This window comes from Cryptotermes secundus, unplaced genomic scaffold, assembly GCF_002891405.2.
Source record: "Cryptotermes secundus unplaced genomic scaffold, Csec_1.0 scaffold48, whole genome shotgun sequence".
NCBI classification, from domain to species: Eukaryota; Metazoa; Arthropoda; class Insecta; order Blattodea; family Kalotermitidae; genus Cryptotermes; species Cryptotermes secundus.
The window spans coordinates 649,325-673,666 of NW_019722965.1; the positions used below are offsets into that span (position 1 = coordinate 649,325).

A 24,342-nucleotide genomic window follows, 5' to 3' on the forward strand; every position below is an offset into this window, starting at 1 on the left:
TCGCACAGTTTTGAAAACCTCTTTGTTAATAATTTTTTTTACAGAATGTGTGTGTAACTTTATAATCTAGATCACAGACAAATTTGCTTGCCTGTATTCAATGGTTCAGTACTTGACGGAGATCAAACTTATTTCTCCATGTTTTAGAGAAGGAACTTTAATACAAGTTTCACATTTCTTTGCATATTCGTATGTTGCCATATAGGATTTCGTGTTGAGAACAAGTAAGCAAGTAGTGGCGCGAAAGTCGCTATTGTTGCTCCGACCTCTTCATCGAGACCGTTCTAAAATCGACGGTAAGAATTCTTTCTTCATAGAATGCTTTCTCCATAGTCACAGCCGTCAAAACCTCAAATCTTACATGTCATGTAAATCATTAATTTTTACGTCCATTAAGGAACTAATCTGTTCGGACAGATACAGTTTAACCTAGCAAGGGGTGTATTTCAGCCCTGGCATCATTAAAGTCCACAGACAGTTACGTTAGTAAAAATATCATTTATTCACTAAGATAATGGGTACCAGGAATTGCTGCTTCAGCTTTGCATATCGCATTGTGGTACAAACGCGAGTTTATATACTTCGTGTGGGAAGCTTTATAGGCTCTAAAGTTTTATGTAAATATTATACCAGAGCCATAAACATGTACAAGATACATTTTCTTTTTAATGCCAATAATGGGAAGTGATATAGTTCGGGCTCTTACAAGCCTATGGAAGCTATGTCGGGTAAAAAACGTCGCCAATGACGAGCCCGAAGTTTCAGTTACATCGTATAAGTAAAACTTGTTTATTTTTTTAAAAACCTTAATTATGTACCTAAGTACATGGTGCAGCTTTTTGTTATATTTAAAAGGTTGCTCGGTTGACCGCCGCACTTCTCGCTACAATAATGTTCACAACAGCCGCACACTTGATCTCATCTAGACAGCCTATAAAAATAGTACAAAGAATTAAATTTAATATTGTCACGTGTATCAGAGACTAAAGACGGGGATGGGATTGGTAATTAGATGTACTGACCTCTTACGGGTAGCAACTACAGTTAGCAATAAAACTTCCAAGATTACTGTAATTATAACATATAAATAACGTCTTTAAATTACACGTAAAATCTTAACAGGCCGACTTCTAATTATTCAACTATTAATTTTAAATCATCTGCACGGACTCCACGGAAAACGCCTACAAGGTTGCGTGTTTATATCTTCATTGCCTCGCAAGAGAATCCCTACTGTTCCATGTGTTTGCTTGGCGCGGACCACACAGAAAACAGCTTCCCCTATATTGTCACGTTCTTAAGGGGAGTGTTTACCGGCCGTCGTATAGAAATGGCAGTTCTATTGATGCTTATATTCCTTGCCGTGAGAACGTTTACGGATATTCCTTCATTGTTGCGTAACCTAGTAAATTAGGGAAGTTCTCACTTGGGAGACCAAGCTGAAGATTGGAGGATAATACTGCATTGCAGCTTAGGAACCTTTTTTATGAGAACGATAATTGCACTGAACCGTCTAATAATTTTAATTAATGGCACAAATATTTTTTGTGTGGTGTTGGAAATTCAAGTTCCTTCTCCTGACACGGCAATTAGTGGGGCTGAAGTTCTTATTTTTAGCAAAACGTGGTCCTATAGGACTGAAGTACTGTAGCATGAATTTGTTCACTAGATTCAGTTATTTCCAGGTGCGAGCATTAAACCTTCGGACTTCACAAAAAGTGGGAAGTGTTATCAGGTTCTGAGGAAGTACGAGTATACTGTGCCATAACGCTAGTTAACAATGTTGCAAAAGCTGTGTTTATTATTCATTTTCGACGGAAATATGAAGAAAGTGAAATGAATTGAGAAGAATGCATAAAGATAATATTTACTCTTCCTTTATTTGGGATTTATATTCTTGGGAATAAAATAAAAGCCCTTCTATGCTCGTATTACTTTCTTGGTAAAAGTACAGAAAATTTTGATCAAACTACAGCGAGCTCACTGAAACAATCTCTATTTCGCAACCAGTAAAGTATTTTTTTTTCCATCTTCTTTAACTGGCGTCCAAAAACCGTAGTTCAACAACGGGTCGTTCCATGTTCTATTTCGTACTTGCGTCCTGATTGTCCCACCCGTTTATAACTCTTATCATACAACACGTAAGTAAAGAACATATATTATATGGTCCGTGATTATATGATTTTGTCCAATCCTGTTTATTCCGTGGTTTCTTGAGGTGGGCTGAAACTGAGTCCACTTCGTACTTCTGTTACTAATTGGCCTATTATACCAACCCCGGATGACGGGTGCGGAGCAGTTGGTGGAATGAGAACTGCCAGGGGAAACCCAGGTACTCGGAGAAAACCTGTCTCAGCGCCACTTTGTCCATCACAAATCCCACATGACTTGACCTGGGATCTAAACGGGGCCGCCGCGGAGGGAGTCCAGAGACTAACGCCTGAGCTATGGCGCGGCCCCAATCCTAACGAAAACGTTAACCGACAACCGTTAGCTAGAAGCCTAACGTATGTGGAACACCTGAAACACTTCATGTTAATATTCATGCACAAATCTGTGACTACAGAAGGGAAAACTTCAATAGAATTTGTGCATAATAATATCATTACTGTGGCCGGTGACGGTAGCCGAGCGGTCTAATGCATGTACTGTCTTCGCTCGCTTGGAAACCGGGATCGTGGGTTCGAATCCCACTCAAGGCATGGATGTTTAGTTTGTGTGTGTCAGTTTTTCTGTGTTTGTGTACAGGTAGAGGTCTTGCGACGAGCTGATCACCAGCCCAAGGAGTCCTACCGAATGTGTAAGATCTAGAAAAACCGAAGTGAACGGAGAAGTTCATGGAGGTAGGCCTAGGCCCACTGGGGCTGTAGTACCAGGAAAAAATCATTACTGTACATTGTAATGACTATTGAATCATGTACCCTACATCCGGTTACACTTTCCAACATATTTTTTGGTATTAAAATTTAAAATTATCCTCTCTTTTTAATGTCACTTGGGTGGGACTAAGTACCTTGTACTGCGGCCACTTCTGGCCTATTGTACCAGCCCCAGATGGAAGGTGAGGGTGATTCTGGAGCAATTGGTGGACTGAAGATTGGCAGGGGAAACCGAAGTACTCGGAGAAAACCTGTCCCAGCGCCACTTTGTCCACCACAAATCCCACTTAGCCAGACCCGGGATCGAACCCGGGCCGCCGCGGTAGGAAGCCAGCGACTAACCGCTTGAGCTATGGCGTGGCCTTAAAATTATCCTACTGCTAGACGTGAACGCAAACGACTGTATTGAAATTTAGTCTAGGTATCGAGTTGTATAAACACTGTTTACAGAGCCGTTAAACATTTAACGACGAAGGGCGATTATTCACAAACACCTTTCAGCAGCTAGAAGTTTCCAGAGTACAGAAAGCATTTCATAGAGACCTGCATTTGGTGGTGCCTCACGCGTCTTTAGTTCTCGCCGGCTATAACTCACCTACACTGCGGAACCCAGTCCAAACACACGATTGGTATCAGTTCTCCATTTAATCAGCTCATCAACACTTACCCATATTGTTTATGACTTTACGTAACATATAATATATTTCTAGGGCTTTTTAAGTCCCAGTATACTGCTCAAATTATTTGATATTTGGAACCAAACTGAACAAAAGCAAATCAAGCGTCAAATGTCTTGCCATAACTCAGGCTGTTAGTAGCCGGCTTCCTACCGCGGCTTCCCTGGTTCGAGTCTGGGTCAGCTCATGTTGGACAAAGTTGCACTGAGGGCAGACGGTTTCTGAATACTTCGGTTTCTCCTACCAATTTGTGTTTCGCCGATTGCTCCGCAATCATCATCATCATCATCTGGAACCGGTACAATAGGTCAAACGGTCGACGTTGGACCAAGTGGATTCCAGTCTCGCCCGATGAGGAAAAAAACTCATATTTTGCCGGCGTTCTAGTTCAGTCAGGTCATGTGGAATTTGTGGAGGTTGAAGTGGAGCTGGGGCAGATTTTCTCAGACTACTTTGAGTTACCCTGCCAATTCTCATTCCACCGACTACTCCACACTCACCATCATCTGTCATCTGGGGCTCGTACAATTGGCCCGTCAGCGGCCGACGCACCAAGTGGACTCAGTCTCACCGCACCCCAAGAAGCCATCGTATATTATCAAGATCGAAAATGAAGAGAAATACAGAATTGTTCACCCAAATTTAGGGTGCATATATTTTCATTCGCTGCTGATACAAATCGTGGAGGGAAATATTTTAAGCTTACTTTTTACTATATGTGGCGATGAATTTGTAATCTGACTGCTTTATATGCCACATAACAATATCTCTGTGAAAGAGCCCCAACACTTTTATAGCTGTAATCTTCCTTGTTACATTTCGGCTATTATTTTCCCGTGTCAGTCACATGGCGTCACAGCCGGCGTTCGTAGGTCAATATAGTGACTACAGTACATGGCGGGCGGCAAAATTTCTTCATCACATTATTCAGTGGCGTCCATTCAGCACCTTATTCAACCTTCCCTGAATATAATGCGGCCGAAGCACGAAGCTGATCACTAGTCTCCGTCTAGTAGGAAGGTTATGAATACGTGGAACTATACATCCCCTGCCACATATGGACTCATACCGTTCTGCTTACTTAAGCACAGGGTTAATTTTACTATTACTCATACAACGAAATTTTGTAATCTTGACTGAATGTTGTAGTCCATGTTTCAATTACTACAACTGTCACGATTCAGAAGTGTGTGACTATAGATGGAGTATGGATTGGTGAATGGATTTATTGACCGCTTAGACGTAGGTGTGTCGATAATATTAAAAAGGATCTTAAAAGAGACAGGATAGATTCATATGTGCTGGACTGATCTGGCTCAGGAGAAGGATAAGGATGAGTGGAGGTGTTTGTGAACACGGTAATGAACTTTCGTGTTCTATAAAATGTTGGGAAATTCTTTAGTGGCTGCACAATTGGCAGGTTCTCAAGAAAGTCTCAACTCGATGGAGTTAGAAGTGATGATGATGACAGATCAGTGAAGAAGTTGCCAGCACTATTGAGTTTACGCCTATTAAAAACAACACACGTACAGTAAGAAGCAACTGCTACTTCACACCAGCATGCACTGGGCAATGTCGGTAGCTCACATGTGACGGAATTATAAAGCTTCTGCGATCAGAACACAGACGACCGTATGATCGAAGAGCACTGTACCAGGTGAAAAAGTAGGGGTGTAAAAGTTAACATTCTTGAGGGAAATACCGAATGACACGTTTGGATGTTTGTACTTTGCAGTACAGTTGCGCAGCGTTATACTGCAAGTATGCAGACATCCCACCGGTTACGGCTCATGTCACTCGCATACTAATTTTGGACATCGAGCGTCAAAAATTTACTGAGAGAACGGAACCGTGTTATTTTGATGCCACTACCACACATGTCGATGTTGTCGTTGTATTTCTCTGCTGCAAGAAAACAATTATATTCTCCTCCCCCCTCTCTCATTCACACACACACATACGAAAGAGAGATCAGATTGATATCCGGGAATGTCTATTTCCATTCAACACAATCTTCCTCTTTCAAAACATGAAGAGTAAATTACCAGTACAGGGTCTCAGCAGGTGATTGATACAATTTCAATTTGTTATACAAAGGTAAGTATTACTACTAGTACCATTTGAGCGACAAACTCCGAAAGTTTTAGACACCCTGAAGGTGCTCAATGTGAGCTCCATTTGTGACTCTCCAAATGTCCAGTCTGTAATCCAGCTCATCTCATTCTCCTAACATGTTCCTGTCAAATGTTTCGACAGCTGCAGTAATTCTCGGCTTCAATTCATCAATATCCAGTGGTAAAGGTGGCACAAACACTTGTTCCTTTACATAACCCCACAGAAAGAAGTCACATGAAGTGAGATCGGGAGAGCGGGGAGGCCACTTCATCTGCAACTCCAGCTCTCCCAGTCCAAAGTTTGGTAGCGTGGCACTGTAAGGTTTCATGCACACCCATCTGCGCATAACTGGACACACGGTCGTTTTCGAGAGTCTCTAACTCAGGTTTCCCTCCCGCACAGGTTTCCTTGCACTTCCACCTACCGCACAGCCTCATCACGCACACGAGGACGGCCACTGCTTTTCTTCCTACAAATGCATCTCTAGTTTTCAAAGTTGTCACACCACGTCTGTATCGATGCTCGAGGAAGTGGATCCATACGAAATCGTTTCCTGAACGTCCGCTGAACACTGGTTCATGAATTTGCTTTCTTGTACTCCATTACGCAAAAGCTCTTCTCTCTGGGAGACGCCATTTCTGTTAATTGCGGAACCTGGAGGTAAAAGTAGGTAATATTGAGATATTTAGCCAGTTCTGAAATCTCTGAGAATTAGGCTTTCCGATGATACCGGTTATATGTTATATATAGTCTCCTCGTATTTTATCCACGAAAATGTTTCAATCATTTAGGGACACTCTATAAATACCTGACTTCTATGGGTGTGGATGTTGGTGTCTGGTGTTGAAGAAAGAACACAGACTGATGACATTTGGGAACCAAGTAAGGAAGAGAATAAGTGAACCTGGGACGGAGCAAATGACAGGACCCTCCACACAACTGCAGAATGAGATGCATCGTAATTTATCCTTTATCACATTTGTGTGTTGTTAGCATGGTTAAGTAACGTAGTATCGAATGGAAAAAGTGACACAATTATGTTCGGAAAACTACTTGAAAGATCGAGACGGAATTGGGAAGATAATATTAAAATGGGGCTTAAAGAAATGGAAGGAGTGTGGTTGAACTGCATTGACTGGTTCTTGACAGCGAAAAATGGTGGGAGAATGTGAATATAGAAATGAACCATGAGGTTCCATAGACGCCGGGAACATAGACTGAGGGTGTCTGATAACAGGGTGCTGAGTAGAAATATATACTATTTAAGTGGCTGAAAAAATGAGAGGCAGGAGAAGACTGCATAATGAAGAGCTTCATAACGTGTACTAGCAGAATATTATTAGAATTATAAAACCTAAGATGAGTAGGGCAAGGCTTGTAGCACGCATGGGACAGAAGAGTAGTGCGCACAGGTTTTTGGTACGAAACAGCGAAGACAAGAGACCACTAGAAAGAACTATATGTAGATTCGAGGATACTATGAAAATGCATGTTAGAAATGTAAAAAGTGGGGTCTGGATTAGATTAATCTGGCACAGAATAAAGACCAATGGTTGGCTCTTGAGAATACGCTAATGAAGCTAGGAGTTCCGTTATGTAACAGGAATTTCTTGAATAGTTATTCATCTATTGCCTTCTGCAGAGGGGCTAAGCTTTGTGGACTGAGTGAGTTATTAACCTAAATATCTCTTTGTTATAAAGTAAGTAAATTGCTTCTTGTAGTTAGCTGATCAATTTTAGGAAAAAAAGAAAATAATTTGATTCTAGCTTTATACAAAGTAAGGAAAGATGTAGGCCTAATTACAGATAATCCGCAGCTGAGAACAAAAGCACCAAATCTGGCCGAAATCCTTTGCCTTCTTTCAAAACTAAATTCATGGTACAGGGTCATCATCAGAACGCACCCTTCGCTCAGCTGCTCGAGAAGGAGGAGCTTTAGTGCGTTCTCAGGAGTGTTCAACATTCGGGACTAAGTTAAACCAATTCCAGACCCTCACATACCATTCCCTTAAGATCCATTAGCCGACACAGCGACGGGCTACTAGCTGGGCCGAAGTTCGATTCCCAGCAGCGGCAAGAAATTCTTTCTCTACTCCAGACTTTCCAGAAAGATCTAGGGCTCACCCACCCTCATATTCAGTGTGTACAGGAGCCTCATTTCCAAAGGTTAAAGCGGGCAGGGTGTGACGATGACCAATGAAATCCACCTAGTACCGAGGTCAGAATTGGTGGAGCTGTACCTCCACTCTCCCATACGGGATCCTGGTTTCATGTTTAATTAATTATGCACAGGAACATCTTTACCTTAACTATCTTTATACTCGTATAATTATCTCATATTTAGGTTTAATACCTTTAGATCCCCTCACTATTTCATTAATTTCGCACTATCCCTCTTGTGCTATACTCCTAGCCCATCAACCTCCTTTACTCGCTGTTTCTAACAAACCTGGATAAGAGTAGGCATGCCCTTTACAAAATTATTTTCAAAATTTTTAGAACCAACGGTTATTTCCTACATTGATGGGTTTTGATATGTGGACAGACAAGACAACCGTATAAAGCGTTCATTCCATTCCCCTTACATAAAGGTAGGTATTCACTCCTTCCTGAGCTTAAGGCATTTATGGTGGCAGTTGCTCCGTGCCTCACTACCACCCCATTTTGAGAATATGTCTGGTAATCTAGGTGTCACAGCCTGTGTTAAAAGTGCCACGAATCTGTTCGGCTCGCTTCTCCCTGTATAACACCAGAACGAAGCCAATAATATTTTACGTTAAAATTCTCTATGAAGGCTTTCTTTTTCCTTTTTTTTTTTTCCTTGGCACTAAAGCCCCAGTGGGCCTAGGCCTACCTCCATGAACTCCGTTCACTTCGGTTTTCCTAGATCTTACACATACGGTAGGGGCGAGTGATCGGCTCGTCGCAAGGCCTCTACCTGTACACAGACACAGAAAAACGCTCAAAAACATCCATGCCCTGAGTGGGATTCGAACCCAAGATCCCGGCTTCCGAGCGAGCGAAGACAATGCACGCCTTAGACTGCTCAGGTACCGTGACCGGCCTATGAAGGCTTACAGTAGGTTTACCTGAAGCAATCAATGTGCCTAGCACGTTCGTTTAGTAATTAATAACACTCTACATCGGTGATTCGTAAAGGGTGTTCCGTGGAACCAGGAGGTACCGCGAAGTAGAAAGAGGGGTTCCGCAAGAAAATTCCATTGTAATACACAAAATTATAACAAGATACAGAAACTGACTACATACGGCGCCAGATTTGAAAATTCCCTTTTCCATTGTCAAGCCAAGCACAAAAGGGACTGTTGAAGAGAGGAAGGAAAGTCTCTCTTCTCAATAAAAATTGCCTACGCTTGGCACAGTAGTTTTAAGCTTCATTAATCGTATTCATCATATGCGATTTTTATTACTAAATATGTACATTTAAATAATACTGTAATGTATCCGGGGTTCCGTGACTAATAATAAAGGGTTCTCGGTTGGATGACTGGATTTATTAACTTTCTTTTATTTTCTGTCTTAATAATAATCAGTTACAGCGCTATCTCTAATCTACCCACTTCACAAATCTCTAGGACATGCTAAGTCTTCTCAGTCTTCACTAGTTGTATCCTGGCAATGAATTTATAACAGTCTCACTGTAACTACAACACATATGAGGTCTTCTTTTCGTAGAGTAACTCCGTTGTACTCCTTTATACTCCTCCAATTCTAATTCTCATTCACATTCTGACTGACTGCTCACTTGGAATTCCACATTATACAGCCTCAGGCAGGCCCCAAGGAAAACATCGTCTCTCAAAAGTTCTTAGGGGTGCTCACGTCTCCGTTGCCTAGAAATGGACGTTTTATTTTTCCATGGTACGCTTCTATGGGAATATGCTTGGCGACCAATGTCTAGCTATGGGCATGGGCACGGACCATATAGGAAATATTTCTTGCACTAAATTTTCTATTGTTCCATGCATGTATTTCAGATGTTGCCTAGAAATGGCTCTGCTTGTCACAATATGTTGAGCTCGTATCCTTGTTTAACAATAGCTCTGCTCTGTTTTCTGGCTTCATAATAAGTGTTCTACAATTTTTTTCGAGCTAGAAAATGTTCGGCGTCAGAATTCAGTTTGGGAAAGCTGCTTTAGTTTAGTTCGAAGGTATGTGGTTCGAATCTGGATGTGCTTCCAGCTAATCTGTCGGAGGATCTTCGTAGTTTTCCTCCGTCACTCTAAATTGAGAATAGTGCTTCAACACACGCTACGACCATCTCCTTCCGAGTCCCTAACAGCACATCACAATCACCATCGTAAATTAATTCTTCGCCATACAAATTCTGCAGCGAAGGATATTTGTTAAACAACCAAATAATAAATCATCGATCCATCCATTAGCTCAGAATGAATTAATTTATCTATTATTACATACTTCTGTCCACTCATCCATTAATTTATTATTCATCCACCCATCCATCCACTTTTCTGTTTCTTCAGGCAGTTGTAAATCAACTCATAACAACTGAAGTACCTGCCAAGGGTCTCATCAGTTTGCTAGTCCATTGGCAGTGGGCACTAGCAAATTCGTTATTTATTTATTGAATATTCAGTTCCATCGGAAGGTTAAGCAGTATGTCGGTCATAACTTCAGACCAATTGTCGTTTGGTCTTCAGGGAATACATGTTGCATATTAGGGATGCACACAGTCCCTGGGGAACAGTATGATTCCGACAGCATTGGACGTTGGGGACTGTGTGATTCAGTGACCAGGGCAAAGCGTTTGAGTACATGTTCGGCTGAGTGAAGTGAATATTGTACGAGTATGTCAGTCAGTCAGTCAGTCAGAAATGGTTAGCTTTAATCCTTGTCTCTCAAATTTCCCATCAAATTTTAACAAACAGTTTGATAGATTGTATGAAGTATGTGGCAAGATTGAACAATGTAACAAGCAAATATATTACTCTTTTAACATCTTTCACTACTAGAAGTTTATTTTACTTTTAATTTTACGGAATATTCAAGTTCAGAAGTCTTGTACAGTTGCGGAAACGAAATTTTCAGTAGTAACTTTCGCTTTTTGTTCAGGAGAACTGGAGGGAAAATGTGTCAACAGAGCTGCGGGAATACCAGGAGCTGATTGTGCTGGCTATCCAGGATGGCTATGACGGAACTGACTACGTGAATCAGACCCACAAGTGGCCCTTCTCAGGTGCTTTCCTCTACTCCCTCACAGTTATCACCACAATCGGTAAGTGGCATAATGTGTTGCTTGCTGCATGCATTCACGGGGTGCTAACTCTTCACCTGGCCAAGTTCAGCGATTGAAAATACCTTAATAACGTATTCACCATTTAGTCACAATTAATTTTTTGCTCCCATTGCTTTCCTATTATTATATCTTATTTATCTTCCATTTTCTTCATATATTTTAAATTCTAGCCTAAGTCTAGATTGTATTATATCCACTTTCAGTGCTCCCCTGTTATAGACCGCTCGCTGTTGGAAACCGCTTGAAAAAAGAAATTTAATTGATTTATAAAAAATGTTATCGTTATTTGCCCTTGAACTGTTGAATTAGCAACCAAATAAATCAGAATTGGTTTCAACTGAATTACTACTGCCACTACGACTAGAAAATTTGAACAATTTTCACTGTCCCATTTTCTGCCTTCCTCATGCGTGTACGTCTCTCGTCTATTATATAGCCATCATTTGTCTTGCAAGTATGCTTGTTCCTATGTGGTAACCATTCTATCCTGTAATCACGAGACATCGAGTTCGAATCTCGGTCGAGTCAAAGACTATTCTGAATAACGACGTTCATGTTTTTTCTCAGACCCGCCAAGCAAATGCCAGAACAGTACCTCAGATTAAGTCAAGACAGCTGTCTTCCTATCGCTCTCTTTACTCCACTAACATCAAAACGTTCGGCACTAAACATATAGCCTGCATTAATAAAAGGATCGTTAAATAAACTAAAAACTAATTAACCATCCTTGCATACAAACTACTGCAGCATGCTAACAGAGCAGTTGTTGCTGTTGCTTCAGGTAACCTTAGCCGCAGCTCATACACAGAATGCCCTTCCAGAATTTTAACAATCGTCTCTTAAGCGGTTATTTTTGTTGTAGTAATTATTATTATTATTGTACACCTTACGTGAGAGGATGTTTCAACTCGATGGTCGGTTCTTTATCAAATTTTTCTTGGCTCTAAATTTGGGGCCATCATTTTGGTTTCCGACGTAATACATCAACTACAGATCAGATCTTTGCATTCATCAGATACGGGGGCGGGATGCAAGTACAATGAGACATTATAAAGTATAGAAAACTAAGTACACATAAGCAACTATCTGATACAATTCCTATAGTTAGTGCCTCGTAATTTTAGCCGCGCGGAAAGGTAAACGCTGTTGTGGAGCACGCGAAGCTGTACGCTTACTGTGGTGAGGTTCAGAGGTACTCCCCGAGCGGAAAACATTACCTACGGAGGCCAGGAGTAGATACACAACGTACTATGCACCTGACCACACTCCAAGACACTTCATTCCAAACTGGTAGTACCCACACTGACGTATACTGATAAGACTGCTCTCCCAGCTTCGCGAGAGATGGTATGACCCCCCTACCACGGCTAGAGTGCCGAAGAACTAACAATACTCACAATGGTCTAAAGCAAAGAGATGCTTTATTGCCAATGCCTTTCAANTCAATACTCACAATGGTCTAAAGCAAAGAGATGCTTCATTGCCAATGCCTTTCAACTTTGCTGCTGAATATGCCGTTAGGAAGGTCCAGAAAAACCAGATGGGACTGAAATTAAATGGGATACATCAGCTGCTAGTCTGTGCTGATGATGTGAATCTACTGGGCGATAATATAAATACCTTACAGGAAAACAGAGGAACTCGCAAGTGGCTTTATTAAGGATGTGGTTCTAGAAGTGAACACACACGGGATCGAGTATACCTGTATGTTGCTGTCTTGTCACCGGAATGCGTGGCAAAATCATACCCTAAGGAGAGCCAATTGATCCTTTGAAAATGTGGCACAGCTCAAATATTTGGGAACGAAATAAGAAATCAAAACCTGATTCTGGAGGAAGTCAAATGCACATTGAATTCAGGTAATGCTTGCAACTGTTCAGTCCAGAAAATTTTGCCTCCTCGTCTGCTGTATAAAAACGGAAGAGTCGGAATGTAAAAAAAAAAATATAATTTTGCCTGTAGTTCTGTGGGTAGGAAACTTGGTCCCTGATATTAATGGGGGAACACTGACTAAGGATAATAGGGAAAATCATACTGAGGAGAATATATGGACCATAAAGGAAGAAAGTGGCAGGAAGTTGGAGAAAATTGCATAATGAAGAGCTTCGTAACTTCCACTCTTCTCCAAACATCATTAGAATTATCAAGTGAACGAGGATGAAAAGGGTAGGGAAAGTAGAACGCATGGGCAAAAGTTTAATGCATATACATATAGGATGTTGGTTGGAAAGCCAGAAGGAGAGAGACCAGTAGGGAGATCAAGATGAAGGTGGGAGAATAATGTGATGGACCTTAAACAATGAGGATGGAGTTGTATGGACTTGATTTGTCTGGCTTATATAGGGATCTTGTGAACACGGTAATAATTCGTCGGGTTAAATAAAATATTTGAAAGCTCATGAGTAGCTGAGCGAATGGCTGCTTCTAAATGGAGTCAGCTCCATGGAGATAATTGGTTAGTTAATAGTTGGTTATTTGTCTTGGCTTTAAATTCCGTCCCTCAGTTTTGGAAACTGCTGGTCTTCGAATTTCTTCTCGGTACATCACACACGCAGCTCTGTTCCAATGGCTGCTATTCAAGTAAACTGTCCCTCTGATAGATGCGCTTCAGCTGCTAATGTTTTTTTGTAGTGACGTTAACCTGTTTGAAGCCAACAACTGTTTCCTTAATGATAATATATAATAGTGCGTTCTTCATATTAATATATTAATTATATACCACACGAAACTGTATATATAAATAAATTATTTACCCACATAATGTCTGACACGATTGTACTGAATTTTTATTATTGTTCAGTCTGACTTGGTTTGTCCGCGTGTGTGTGTAATGATTTCATCTTTATCTCTACTTATTTCATACGAGTAATTTGCTTTTGGCTGATTCGTAAGCGCAAGAATACTGTCATGTATGAGGGACTGCGTGAAGAATAATAATTGGTTCTGAATGGGATGATTGGATTGACACTTCTTTACATTTACAATTAATTACCACGACTCACAATCAATGATTGTCTAAGTCTCGCTCCATTCCTTACTGCAAACCGAGTGTCTTCTCTTCTGCGTGACTGACTTGGCTCTGATTTACGAATCGGTCACTTCTTCAGCTTCCTTTGCCGCTGGCTAACACTGCACAGCTGAGCGCTCAGCTTCTGAATCCTCTTACGACTGAATCATAGAACTAACTGAACGAATCAATTAATTTACGAATTANGTTGACTTGGCTCTGATTTACGAATCGATCACTTCTTCAGCTTCCTTTGCCCGCTGGCTAACACTACACAGCTGAGCGCTCAGCTTCTGAATCCTCTTACAACTGAATCATAGAACTAACTGAACGAATCAATTAATTTACGAATTATCCCTAATTTAAAACTCGGGGCGAACCGACGAGAGATAACCACGTCGAACAGTTCGTGTTATTCTGTTTCTCCGTTACCATGAAACGTCAAGGCCGCGCCATAGTTAGTCGCTGGCTTCCCACCGCGGCGGCCCGGGTTCGATCCCGGGTCTGGTCAAGTGGGATTTCTGGTGGACAAAGTTGCGCTGGGGCAGGTTTTCTCCAAGTACTTCGGTTTCCCCTGCCAATCTTCATTCCACCAATTGCTCCACAGTCACCCTCACCTATCATCTGGGACTGGTAAAATAGACCAGAAGTGGCCGCAGTACTAGGGACTTAGTTCCACCCCACTAGCAATAAATAATAACAATACCATGAAACGTGCTTACCGAACTGTTGCCCAGCAATTGATTATTCCGTATCTATTCATTGCAGCGGGATAATGTGTTTGGCGAACCGCTGGCTAGCAATGAACCCCCCCTTCGGTTTCGCTGTTTCGCGTTTCAGGCTTCATGTCATAATATATAACTTGGTTNTTATTATTAATATTCAAATGAAACAAATTACACTCATTTCTGTACATTGGTAGCGTATATTTTGTTTCCTTTTCTTTACTCGTGCTCACTCTTTAATTTCCCTCTGTGTTAAGTTAGCACATAAATAAATATGAATTGAATTGAATATTCATCATTTTCCAAAAATTCTACCCCTTGAAAAATTCCGGAATGAAGCAAATCAGAATTCATACTTTAAGTACAGGTACTAGATCTATGTATATATGGACATCAGGAAAAAATAATATATTTGTAATTTGCAAGGCTTGTTTTCCTTTCGGCACTCCCTCCTTCTGTTTTTGTTCTGTTTTTCATCAGAACATGAAATATCTCCGGCACAATTCACAATTGTGCCCCTATTGCATTTCTACTCCAGTTTTCTTTCTTGGTTTCAAACATTCTTAAATATGACTCCAATTCATTTTAGAATACTTATCTTAGAGTCCCATTTTCCACAATATTAGTGTGTAGCATTAGGCTAATTACCGCTGTAGAGCCCACCCAAGGCTGAACTGTATTTTTTTTTTCTTGTAGTGCAGGCTGATTTTCTAAACTAAACCCCAATGATAAGAATGTTATTAACTTCATGTTTTAAGAGGCTAGGGCCATTTTGGCGAAACTCGTACGCACAGTACACAGTAAGCAGTGAATAAAATGAGTAAACAATATGGCTCCCAAAAGTAGAAAGGCATGTTTCCGTGGTGGAGCGTTACCTCAAACAAAATCGCTTAAAACAACCCAGTCATTGCAGCCACCTGTTTGGATATCCTGCGCCAGAATATAAGCTACAGTCCACAGAACTAATTGCGCAGCTTGAGCAACGAACCTGAATGCTGTACAGTAGCTGTCTTACATTAACAGACATTAAAATTGACTTCACAGGAGCTTGATATTCAGCAATTGGTATCACAGGACTTTGATAAACGACATTAGTTTTGCTTACTGCTGGTCTGCGAAGCTGGACGATAACCACATTATGCATGACTTTTTTCCAGCAGGAAGCGTGATTACATTTTACAAGTTAAGTAAATTCTTAGAATATTCTCGTATGGTCTGTGGAGAACCTCTATGCAGAGCATGAATTATTCGTTTACCCTGTCGAGATGCGAGTGTGGTTTGTTGTGTCTTGCCTTAAGACTCTTAACCCACGTTCTTCGAAAACAAAACAAAACTCGGACCTGTACATTGATATAGGCCATGAATTCTTCGGTAAATTTATTGAAGATGAAATCGCGGAAAAATTGTTCCAACAGCAACATAGCTCAAGACGTCATACAGCACTGAGGAGTCTTCTCTAGCTATCGCTGTGACTCGAAAATCAAATGATTTCGAAATGACTATAGCCCCCACGCTCGCCGCATTTGTCCCCCGGAATTGTTTTTTGTGGGGTTAGACTAAAGACATTCCCTAAGGTAGTAACCCACGCAGTCTGAATAAAGTGAAACCCAAAGAATCCAGCATCACTGCCAACAGTTTGCCCATGACGCTGCAGGTCGGGCTCACGAACATGCTTCACTGTGAACAGTTATGTATTCATAGTGCGGGTGCTATGTAACTAGAAGTGCTGTAAGCAACTTATTTCCAATTAAGTCCTAATTTAAAAACCAACCGTACTACGTATACAAACTTCTCCAAAATTGCCCTAGTCCTCTAATACACGACTTGATTAACATTCCTAACATTTTTCTCTCGTCTAAAAATTAGCCTGCATAACGTTATGAAAGCCTGACCCTGTCGAGTGCCTTCCGTTATACGAAATGTACCCTAAATATGTATTGAAAACTGCGACACTACTGGAGGAAAACTGAGCGGAGTGCTTCGCCACAATATCATACCAGCATTCCACGTTGTGGACTGCAGTGATTATCCCTACCCAGTACACTCTGCGAGAGTTCTTGATTTCTGTTATGGCATTGTAATTAGCTACACATATTGGAGGATATCTGACAAATGCAAGAAACATATTTCACTCATAAACTGCATGATAATATTCCATAAAAACCGAAACATGTAACATAATATGGGCTGAAATGTGCGCGGAGTAATAATATTACACAACATCTGCAGGAAGAAAGACCTGATGACATCATCTGATTTATAACACAGTAGTTACACAGGAAAACAGTTTCCATCTGTTTCTAACTGTTCTCAAGATGGCAGGGATGAAACTAAACTATGTTCGCAAGGGAAATCTCCATAATACCGCGGAAGCTCTTGTGCTGTTCGTTCTGACTAAATTTCTAAGTTCCATTTCTAACACCTAATCTATCAGCTGCACCAGCAGAACCCAATCAAACTTACATAAGACTAAGTGTCATTCTCCTGACCAAAGGAGCATTGTAACTTAATTTGTTACATCAACAAAACTGTATTAGACGATAGGAAAATATGTCTAAATTCACTTCATTGCTTTCCGATGTCCGGATTGTTACAATTAATATGCTGCAGAACTATCAGTAACCGGCTCATAGCAATACTGCCACATTTCTTCAATCACTGATGAAGGAAGGGGAGATTTTCCAGTGGATTATGATGGGTAGATGGGCGTTGCATGTAGTATGCATGAGAGCGGAGAGATATGCGTGATAAATTTTAATCGGGTAATCTAAAAGTAACAGTCCACTTGGGAGAGAAGAAAGTAGATGGGATGTTAAAGAAATAAGGTGTGAGGCTGTAGACTGCTTTCTTGTTCCGTAGGATTGAGTCCAGAGGCAAAATCTTGTAAACACGATAATGACATTATACAGTCAGCCTGACAAACAAATTTTCGAACGAACGTAATGCTCCATTATCAGAGTATGAGTAAAGATTTCAATTAAAGATAGAATTTCCTGACCTTCTCAGGGACTACTATTTGTCATGAAATATTCATTGCCATGGAGTCCGGTATGATGTGCTAATCTGGACCAATTTCATGTTATGAATGCGAATCTAAGCAAGAATATTGTCGCTAATAGACGTGGTTTGGATTGGCGAATCGATTTATGGGATATTCACTAGCCGTAACTACAAATAATTATAACACTCAAAATTACTCTAATTATAACACATGTAAAGTCACACGCTAATTTTTTCAGACTGACTTCCAATTCCTCGTCAACTACGAACCTCCCATGGCTATTTCCTACCGGCAACTGACTCTCAACTACGCTAAGCTTCTACTGCTTTTGCGGTTATACTGGAACCTCTTACAATTCTTCTGCACAGACCACAAAGACAACAGTTCCAATGTTGTGCGGCGCAGGGCACACAGAAAACACAAGCCATGTGACCACTACCAACGTCCACTGAAACATAGTTTCCACTGTTGCGCGTTGGAACTTCTTTACGAGCCGTTACCTGGCAATGCGTTGATCAAATTTGTTACAATATAAATGAATGCAATACATACGCAACAGGAGCGCTACAAATGACATGCTAGATAAGTTTCACAGTTCGGGTATTAAGATAAGATTAAATATTAAGTATATATTTACGTAAGCTTAAGTACATGCCATATGTAAATTTTATATAAATATGTATTTATCTACATTTACTTAGTTACTTATGGAGCTGAGCCCTTCTTGAGGAGCCGAATTTGCAGCTACTCAAGAATTTCCCAGCATTTTATGAAACCCGAAGGTTCATTACCGTGTTCAAAAGAGCCCTCCACTGGTCCCTATTCTGAGCCAGATCAATCCAAACCATAGCATCCTATCCTATCTCTCTAAGATCCATTCTAATGTTGTCCACTCACCTACGCCTTGGTCTTCCCAGTGATCTCTTTCCTTCTGGCTTTCCCACCAAAATCATATATGCATTCCTCTTCTCCCCATTAGTGCTACATGCCCTACCCACCTCATCCTCCTTGGCTTGATCATTCCAATTATACTTAGAGAAGAGTACAAGTTATGAAGCTCCTCATTATACTTTCGGATTTCTCCAAGCTCCTGTCACTTCATCCCCCTTCGGTCCAAATATACTCCTCAACACCCTGTTCTCAAATACTCTTAGTCTATGTTCCTCTCTTAATGTCAGAGACCATGTTTCACACCCATACAGAACCACAGGCAAAAATGTAGTTTTTATATTCTAATTTTTATGTTTTTGGACAGCAGACTAGAAGACAAAAGGTTATGCACTGAATGGCAGCAAGCATTAACCGAGTTCAATCTCCTCTTAGTATCCTCTTAAAATGTATCTGCATTTAGACCTATAAATTCAGTTGGTTGAGAACGCTTCTTGTACTTACTGAGAATAAGACACTAATATAATCCTTGTATGTGTTCAGGAAACCACTATTTATGGTCAATAAATTTTCGGCTGTTTTCGGAAAACCACTCTTGACTGCTGAGCATACAAAATACGAAGTGTACACAAAGCGTTGAAGTTCTCATTCAAGCGTCATAAGATGGAGAATATAAGAGAAAACCAGAAGGAACTGCTTTAAAAGTCAGAATTACTGCATTTGTGGACTCTGTCCATCGTCCGGTAGTCTAAAAACTGGATCTCTCTCTGTATCCCCAGATGAAGGGGGGGATACCTCTTATGTTGGGTCTCTTACAAAGAGACCCATTGTTAGAACCATTTAGAATCTACTTGAACAACCGGTACCTCCCTCACCTGAGGGCGGAAATACATCCAGTTTGCAAAACGTTNCCACCACGGCGGCCCGGGTTCGATCCCGGGTCTGGTTAAGTGGGATTTGTGGTGGAGAAAGTGGCGCTGGTGCGGGTTTTCCCCGAGTACTTCGATTCCCCTGCTAATCTTCATTCCACCAAATTCTTCAACATCATAATCACCCGGGGTAGGTACAATAGGCCAATCAGTGGCCGCCGTGCCGAGTGGACCCAGCTGAACTCCACACCCCCCCTAAACGAATTAAAAAAAAATGATATTGTCAGTGGGTATTTCTTACAGATTTTAAGTACCCGTTAATTTTCGACAGAGCTAGTGACTTCATTATGGCGCAACAAAAACGTTGGTGTCTTCGTGACCCATAAGAGACTTTGCCCACAGAGGAGTGCTTACTGTAGATGGAAGGTTCCCGAATTGTCTAGTTAAGCCTGTACTGTACCGTGCTATACCATAACTTTATGTAAACAGATTCCAACTATGAGGTACTGTTCACCATGTGTCACCGTTTCTTTCGTGTGGAAGGTTTCCTTGTGGGCCTGAGAAACCACACATAATTTACTTTTCATCCTGAAGTTGTGCTGTGCACACTATTTTTTGTGAAATGTTATCGCGTTTCCCAGTAAATTCCCTTGAACCTCTCGGCAATTAATATTTTCAAATTGTTTTCTGATGTACGCGTATATATCTGTACCCTTATCACTGCTTACAAGAAGACACAAGTTCCGATAAAAGGATCCCAACGTTGTCAGAATTCAGATTGCGTTTGTTAAAACAATGTCTGTTATTAATGAAACTTATCTTAGAATAAACACTTGGCTGTTATCCCTCGTTGCCATATCCGTTGGAGAAATAAACATTTATTCCTTTCTGTTTTGTACAGCGGATGTGGCAGAGAGCGGACATGTTCTGCGGAGCCGTTTAGTACAGCTCACGAGCGATTCAATGTGCGTCAGCGCCACATTACTAAGGTTTACCGACGCAGAATTCGCAGATTTGCGTCCCGGCGACACAATACCAACAAAAGCATAAAGTGGCAACAGTGAAAATGGAAGCAAAAAGAGTCAAAATATGCGGAGGGTGGGAGGAAGTGACTGATATTTGGGGGAGCGGAAGTGAAATGAAGATTGATGAAATCTTAGTGCATGTAACGCAGTTTAGGGCGACTAATAAATACATTAAAGAGATTTGCGGACAACACAGAAAAATAAGGGAGACAGGGGAGCAGGTGATAGCTTCTGCAGCTGCACGTAATATTTCAGTATATTTCAGAAATAAGTAAATGCCAGGCGAGACAAGAGATTTTAGCCAAAATGTAAGGTTTTCGGAAGTTGCTCAGATGAAGAATACAAGTTTGATAGGTCAATGGACACAGGCCTGCACGAATTTCCTGTTTGTCTAAGCACGTCATCCAGAGACAAGGAGTCAGAATCAAACAAACGAGATAATTCGCGAGTGAATTCCTCTTTTATTTAGCAACAAAGGGCAACTTGTACATATGCATGTAAAATACAGGTCTAACCAGTTCTTCTCATCCACGGAGTATAAGCCCAACTGCCGTTGCTAGTAAACGCGGAGATAAGTGACGTTATGAAAGTAGAGGGATGAGAAAGGAATAATAGGAGAGAGGAGTAACAGAGATAGAAGAACGGAAGGGCAGGGATGACGGCGATTTATAACGTAGAAGAGACGAAAGAAGGAAGGAGAGAAGTATAGTAATAAGACGGATTTATAAAAGATATGATAAATATAGTATACATGTAACAAGAATGCTGGAAATAAGAGAATGGGCAGAAGGACAGAAGAACGGGGGTGACGGAACTGTTTTAACGTAAAGAAGAGAAAGAGGGAAAAGATACATGACGATAACAGACGATTGAAAGACAGTAAAGGAATATAAGAGCGAACACAGGCAGACAAAATGAAACAATTTCACATAAAAAGTAGAAGTGAGAGGAATACATGAAGAAGAACGAAAACTGGAATCGGAAAGCAGTGCAGAAGAATGAAGGGAAGGAAATAATGATACAGAAGGGACACAGGAAACAAGAGAAAAGTATTTCACCGCCTTCTTGGACAGGTCATGCGCTAATAGTTACGTAATAAACAGATAATTTTAAGCGTCATGGCGAACTGGCACCCGGGATTTGTTCAGAGCTATGTCGGTACTATGCCGGAATACTTTAAGAGAGACGTGATAAAGGTAGAGTCGTTTGCTTTCCATGCAATACGGACATTTCTTCTTAATGACGAGGCAGCATTACACAATTAATTAATTGCTACACAATGGGCCTCTCTTAAAATCTTCTATATAAAGTAATATCGTATTTCCTTATTGTCTATGGAAACGCACACAAAGTATATCTAACGACTGATTCAATGTTTTTGAAAACATCATTAATATTTTATCTTGTTATAATACTTCCAATTTTTAATTTTTATATAATCTGAACTTTTGTATTTTTTACATAAGCAATTTTAAAATTGTACGATTAATAGTGTTATATCCATTTTATGATTGCAGTTAAATGGTAGATTTTTGTTGATATGTATTTGCCTGATGATGGCCGATAGTGGCCGAAACATGTAGCAAAGCCACAGCTGAACGCTGACTTTGATGTTTTACTATTTGCTGTGTTGTGACGGTTCATTAAAGAGTTGTAAAAGGTAGGAATGTTGACTCGGAACTCTAGTTACATGACCAGAAGAGGACGGCGCCACCGATATTTCAGCGTTCATATCTTTGTTGAAGAAATATGAAGTACTGCCAAAACACAGCTGGGTCAAGAATTGCAATTCAGTGGATACTACTCGGTTAAATTGGGAGGGGAAGGAAGCCAATTCCCCTATTTAAATACGCGGAAACATAATAAATGTAGCGCTGTTTAACAAAGAGGCTGGAAATCTTTGGTTTTTATCTGTCATAATTTGAACAACTTGAATATTAAAATACAATTGATAAAAGAAAAAGGAGCGGACAACTCTGTAGAATTCCACCCTGAGACTAATATATAAAGACTTGTAGTGCGACAAAAATTTATAGACGTTTCGGAGAAACGTGTTACCTCCGTTTTCAGAGCGGAAGAGTAAGCCATGCAAAAAGCAGGCAGCAAACTTCAAAAAGTTCAGAACACCTGACTTCAGACGGGGGCGGGGTGTGGACAGTGAATCGGAAGTTCAGAGCGAACTGTAAACAGGAAGCAGACAAGGTTCACTATAGGCGCATTTGTAGTACAAACTTCAGTCGGATTAATTAATTTCTACGGAATTGTCTTTTGCCTATTTTTTTCTCTGAAAAAATGTCTCTTATGATTGCAGGAACAGAGACAGTACCGAACTTGCACATTGCTATTAGTTTTTTTTTTTTTTTTTTTTTTTTTNCAATTTGCACCTTTTAGTTTTAAGTGAAGGAAATATTTTGGTGGCTGAAGGTTTGTTCTAGAATAATGTTATGAATCAGACAAGAAAGCGAATGGAAGGTAAAATATTGTACTTTGATTACTCTTTTCCCTTTCCTGGCAACGGATTTATAACACAGGAATTGTGAAGGTCTCACTAAATTACATACTCCCAATATCGATGTACTACAGCACATTTAACGTCACACACTGAGTCTTCTAATACTTCTTCTGGCCACATTGCTGTTCCCTTGGGACCTCGGAATTCAAGTGAAGTATCCTCTCCGCACGGATCACGCACAGAAAACACAGCCCTCTATTGTTGAATGGCCCAGAGCAGACCTCTACTGCTACGTGACGTCACCGGGCATACGTTGACGTGCTTACTGAGCCGTTGCCTGACAATGCGTCACAATATTAACATGGATCTTAAATATGTACGATCTGACGATATTGACTGGATTTATCTGCCTAAGGATAGGGTCCAATGGCGGGATAACTTGGAACACTTTAATATGCCTTCGTGTTTCATTAAAGGAGGAGAACTTGTTGATCAGCCAAGCTCCTGTCACACTCCGCTGCGTGCAGTTAGTGAGTGTGCTTGTGAATGTGAGCGCTCTCGCGGGTGTGGCGTGTACGCATGCGTATACCCGTATAGATTATTCTGTGGGGGAGGGTTGGAAAATTAGCATGAACGACACATGAACAAATTGCAGACGAATGACAATATAACTACATATTAAGATACGAGGTTTGGAACTTTAATAGTGGCAACACTGCTGTAGAGACGCCCTGCAACTAAAACAAATAATGTCGCTTCTACCACACGTTAGTTACATACCTGCCTTACCTCAGAGTAAATGGACTCTCCCTCCCCACATCACACCCATGCACAGCGACGATAAAAACAGAGCCTCGTCTTAGCTGGCGGTCTAATATAGTGTTGTCACGATGTTTCCGAAAGAGGAACAACGGAATTGGATAAAGAGGCCGTTCAGCATGACAGTTTCATCAAGGTCTTCAAGAGATTTGCGGGGAATCTGCATTGCCTTACAGAACAGTGGCAAGGTGGGTAAAAGCCTTCAACGAGGGACGCCAAAATGTGGCAGACATGCGTCGGCCAGGTCGTCCTAGTGTCAGTGAAGAAGTGTATGCTCTTTCTGCGTTACTGGAGAGTGATCGACGCCATACGATTCGTGAGCTGGCCCGAGACACAGGATTAGCGCATACGACTGTGCTTCACTTTCTGAACGAACGCCTGGGCATGAGAAAAATTGCATCACGATGGGTTCCGCATGATTTGACGGAAATGCAGAAATGGCTACGATACGACGCTGCTCGTAACCACTTGGAGCGCTATGAGCGCGAAGCAGAGGCTTTCTTACGCCGTATCATTACGCTGGATGAGACATGGGCCAAACCGTACGAGCCACAAATGAAATGCCAATCGAACGAATGGCGTCATTACGGGTCACCACGAAATACAGAAG

The 24,342-nt window shown here is 41.0% G+C and overlaps 1 protein-coding gene and 1 long non-coding RNA gene across 5 annotated transcripts in view; one reads left to right on the forward strand and one right to left on the reverse strand.

Annotated features, from left to right (window-relative positions):
• Window positions 1-24,342, forward strand: part of LOC111861548 (potassium channel subfamily K member 9) — a 386,136-nt gene that overhangs the window by 310,274 nt on the left and 51,520 nt on the right. For all 4 annotated transcript variants that reach the window (XR_004512695.1, XM_023846208.2, XM_033750364.1 and 1 more), the window contains one exon: window positions 10,763-10,925. Coding sequence is in view for 3 of the 4 variants with exons in the window: in XM_023846208.2 (XP_023701976.1) it covers window positions 10,763-10,925 (163 nt within the window). In the remaining variant the exon portion in view is untranslated. The remainder of the gene's footprint in view (window positions 1-10,762; window positions 10,926-24,342) is intronic.
• LOC111861550 overlaps window positions 5,414-24,342 on the reverse strand; it is a 124,616-nt gene continuing 105,687 nt past the window's right edge. Inside the window, exon 3 of the long non-coding RNA XR_002842259.2 lies at window positions 5,414-6,325. This is a non-coding gene — a long non-coding RNA (uncharacterized LOC111861550). The remainder of the gene's footprint in view (window positions 6,326-24,342) is intronic.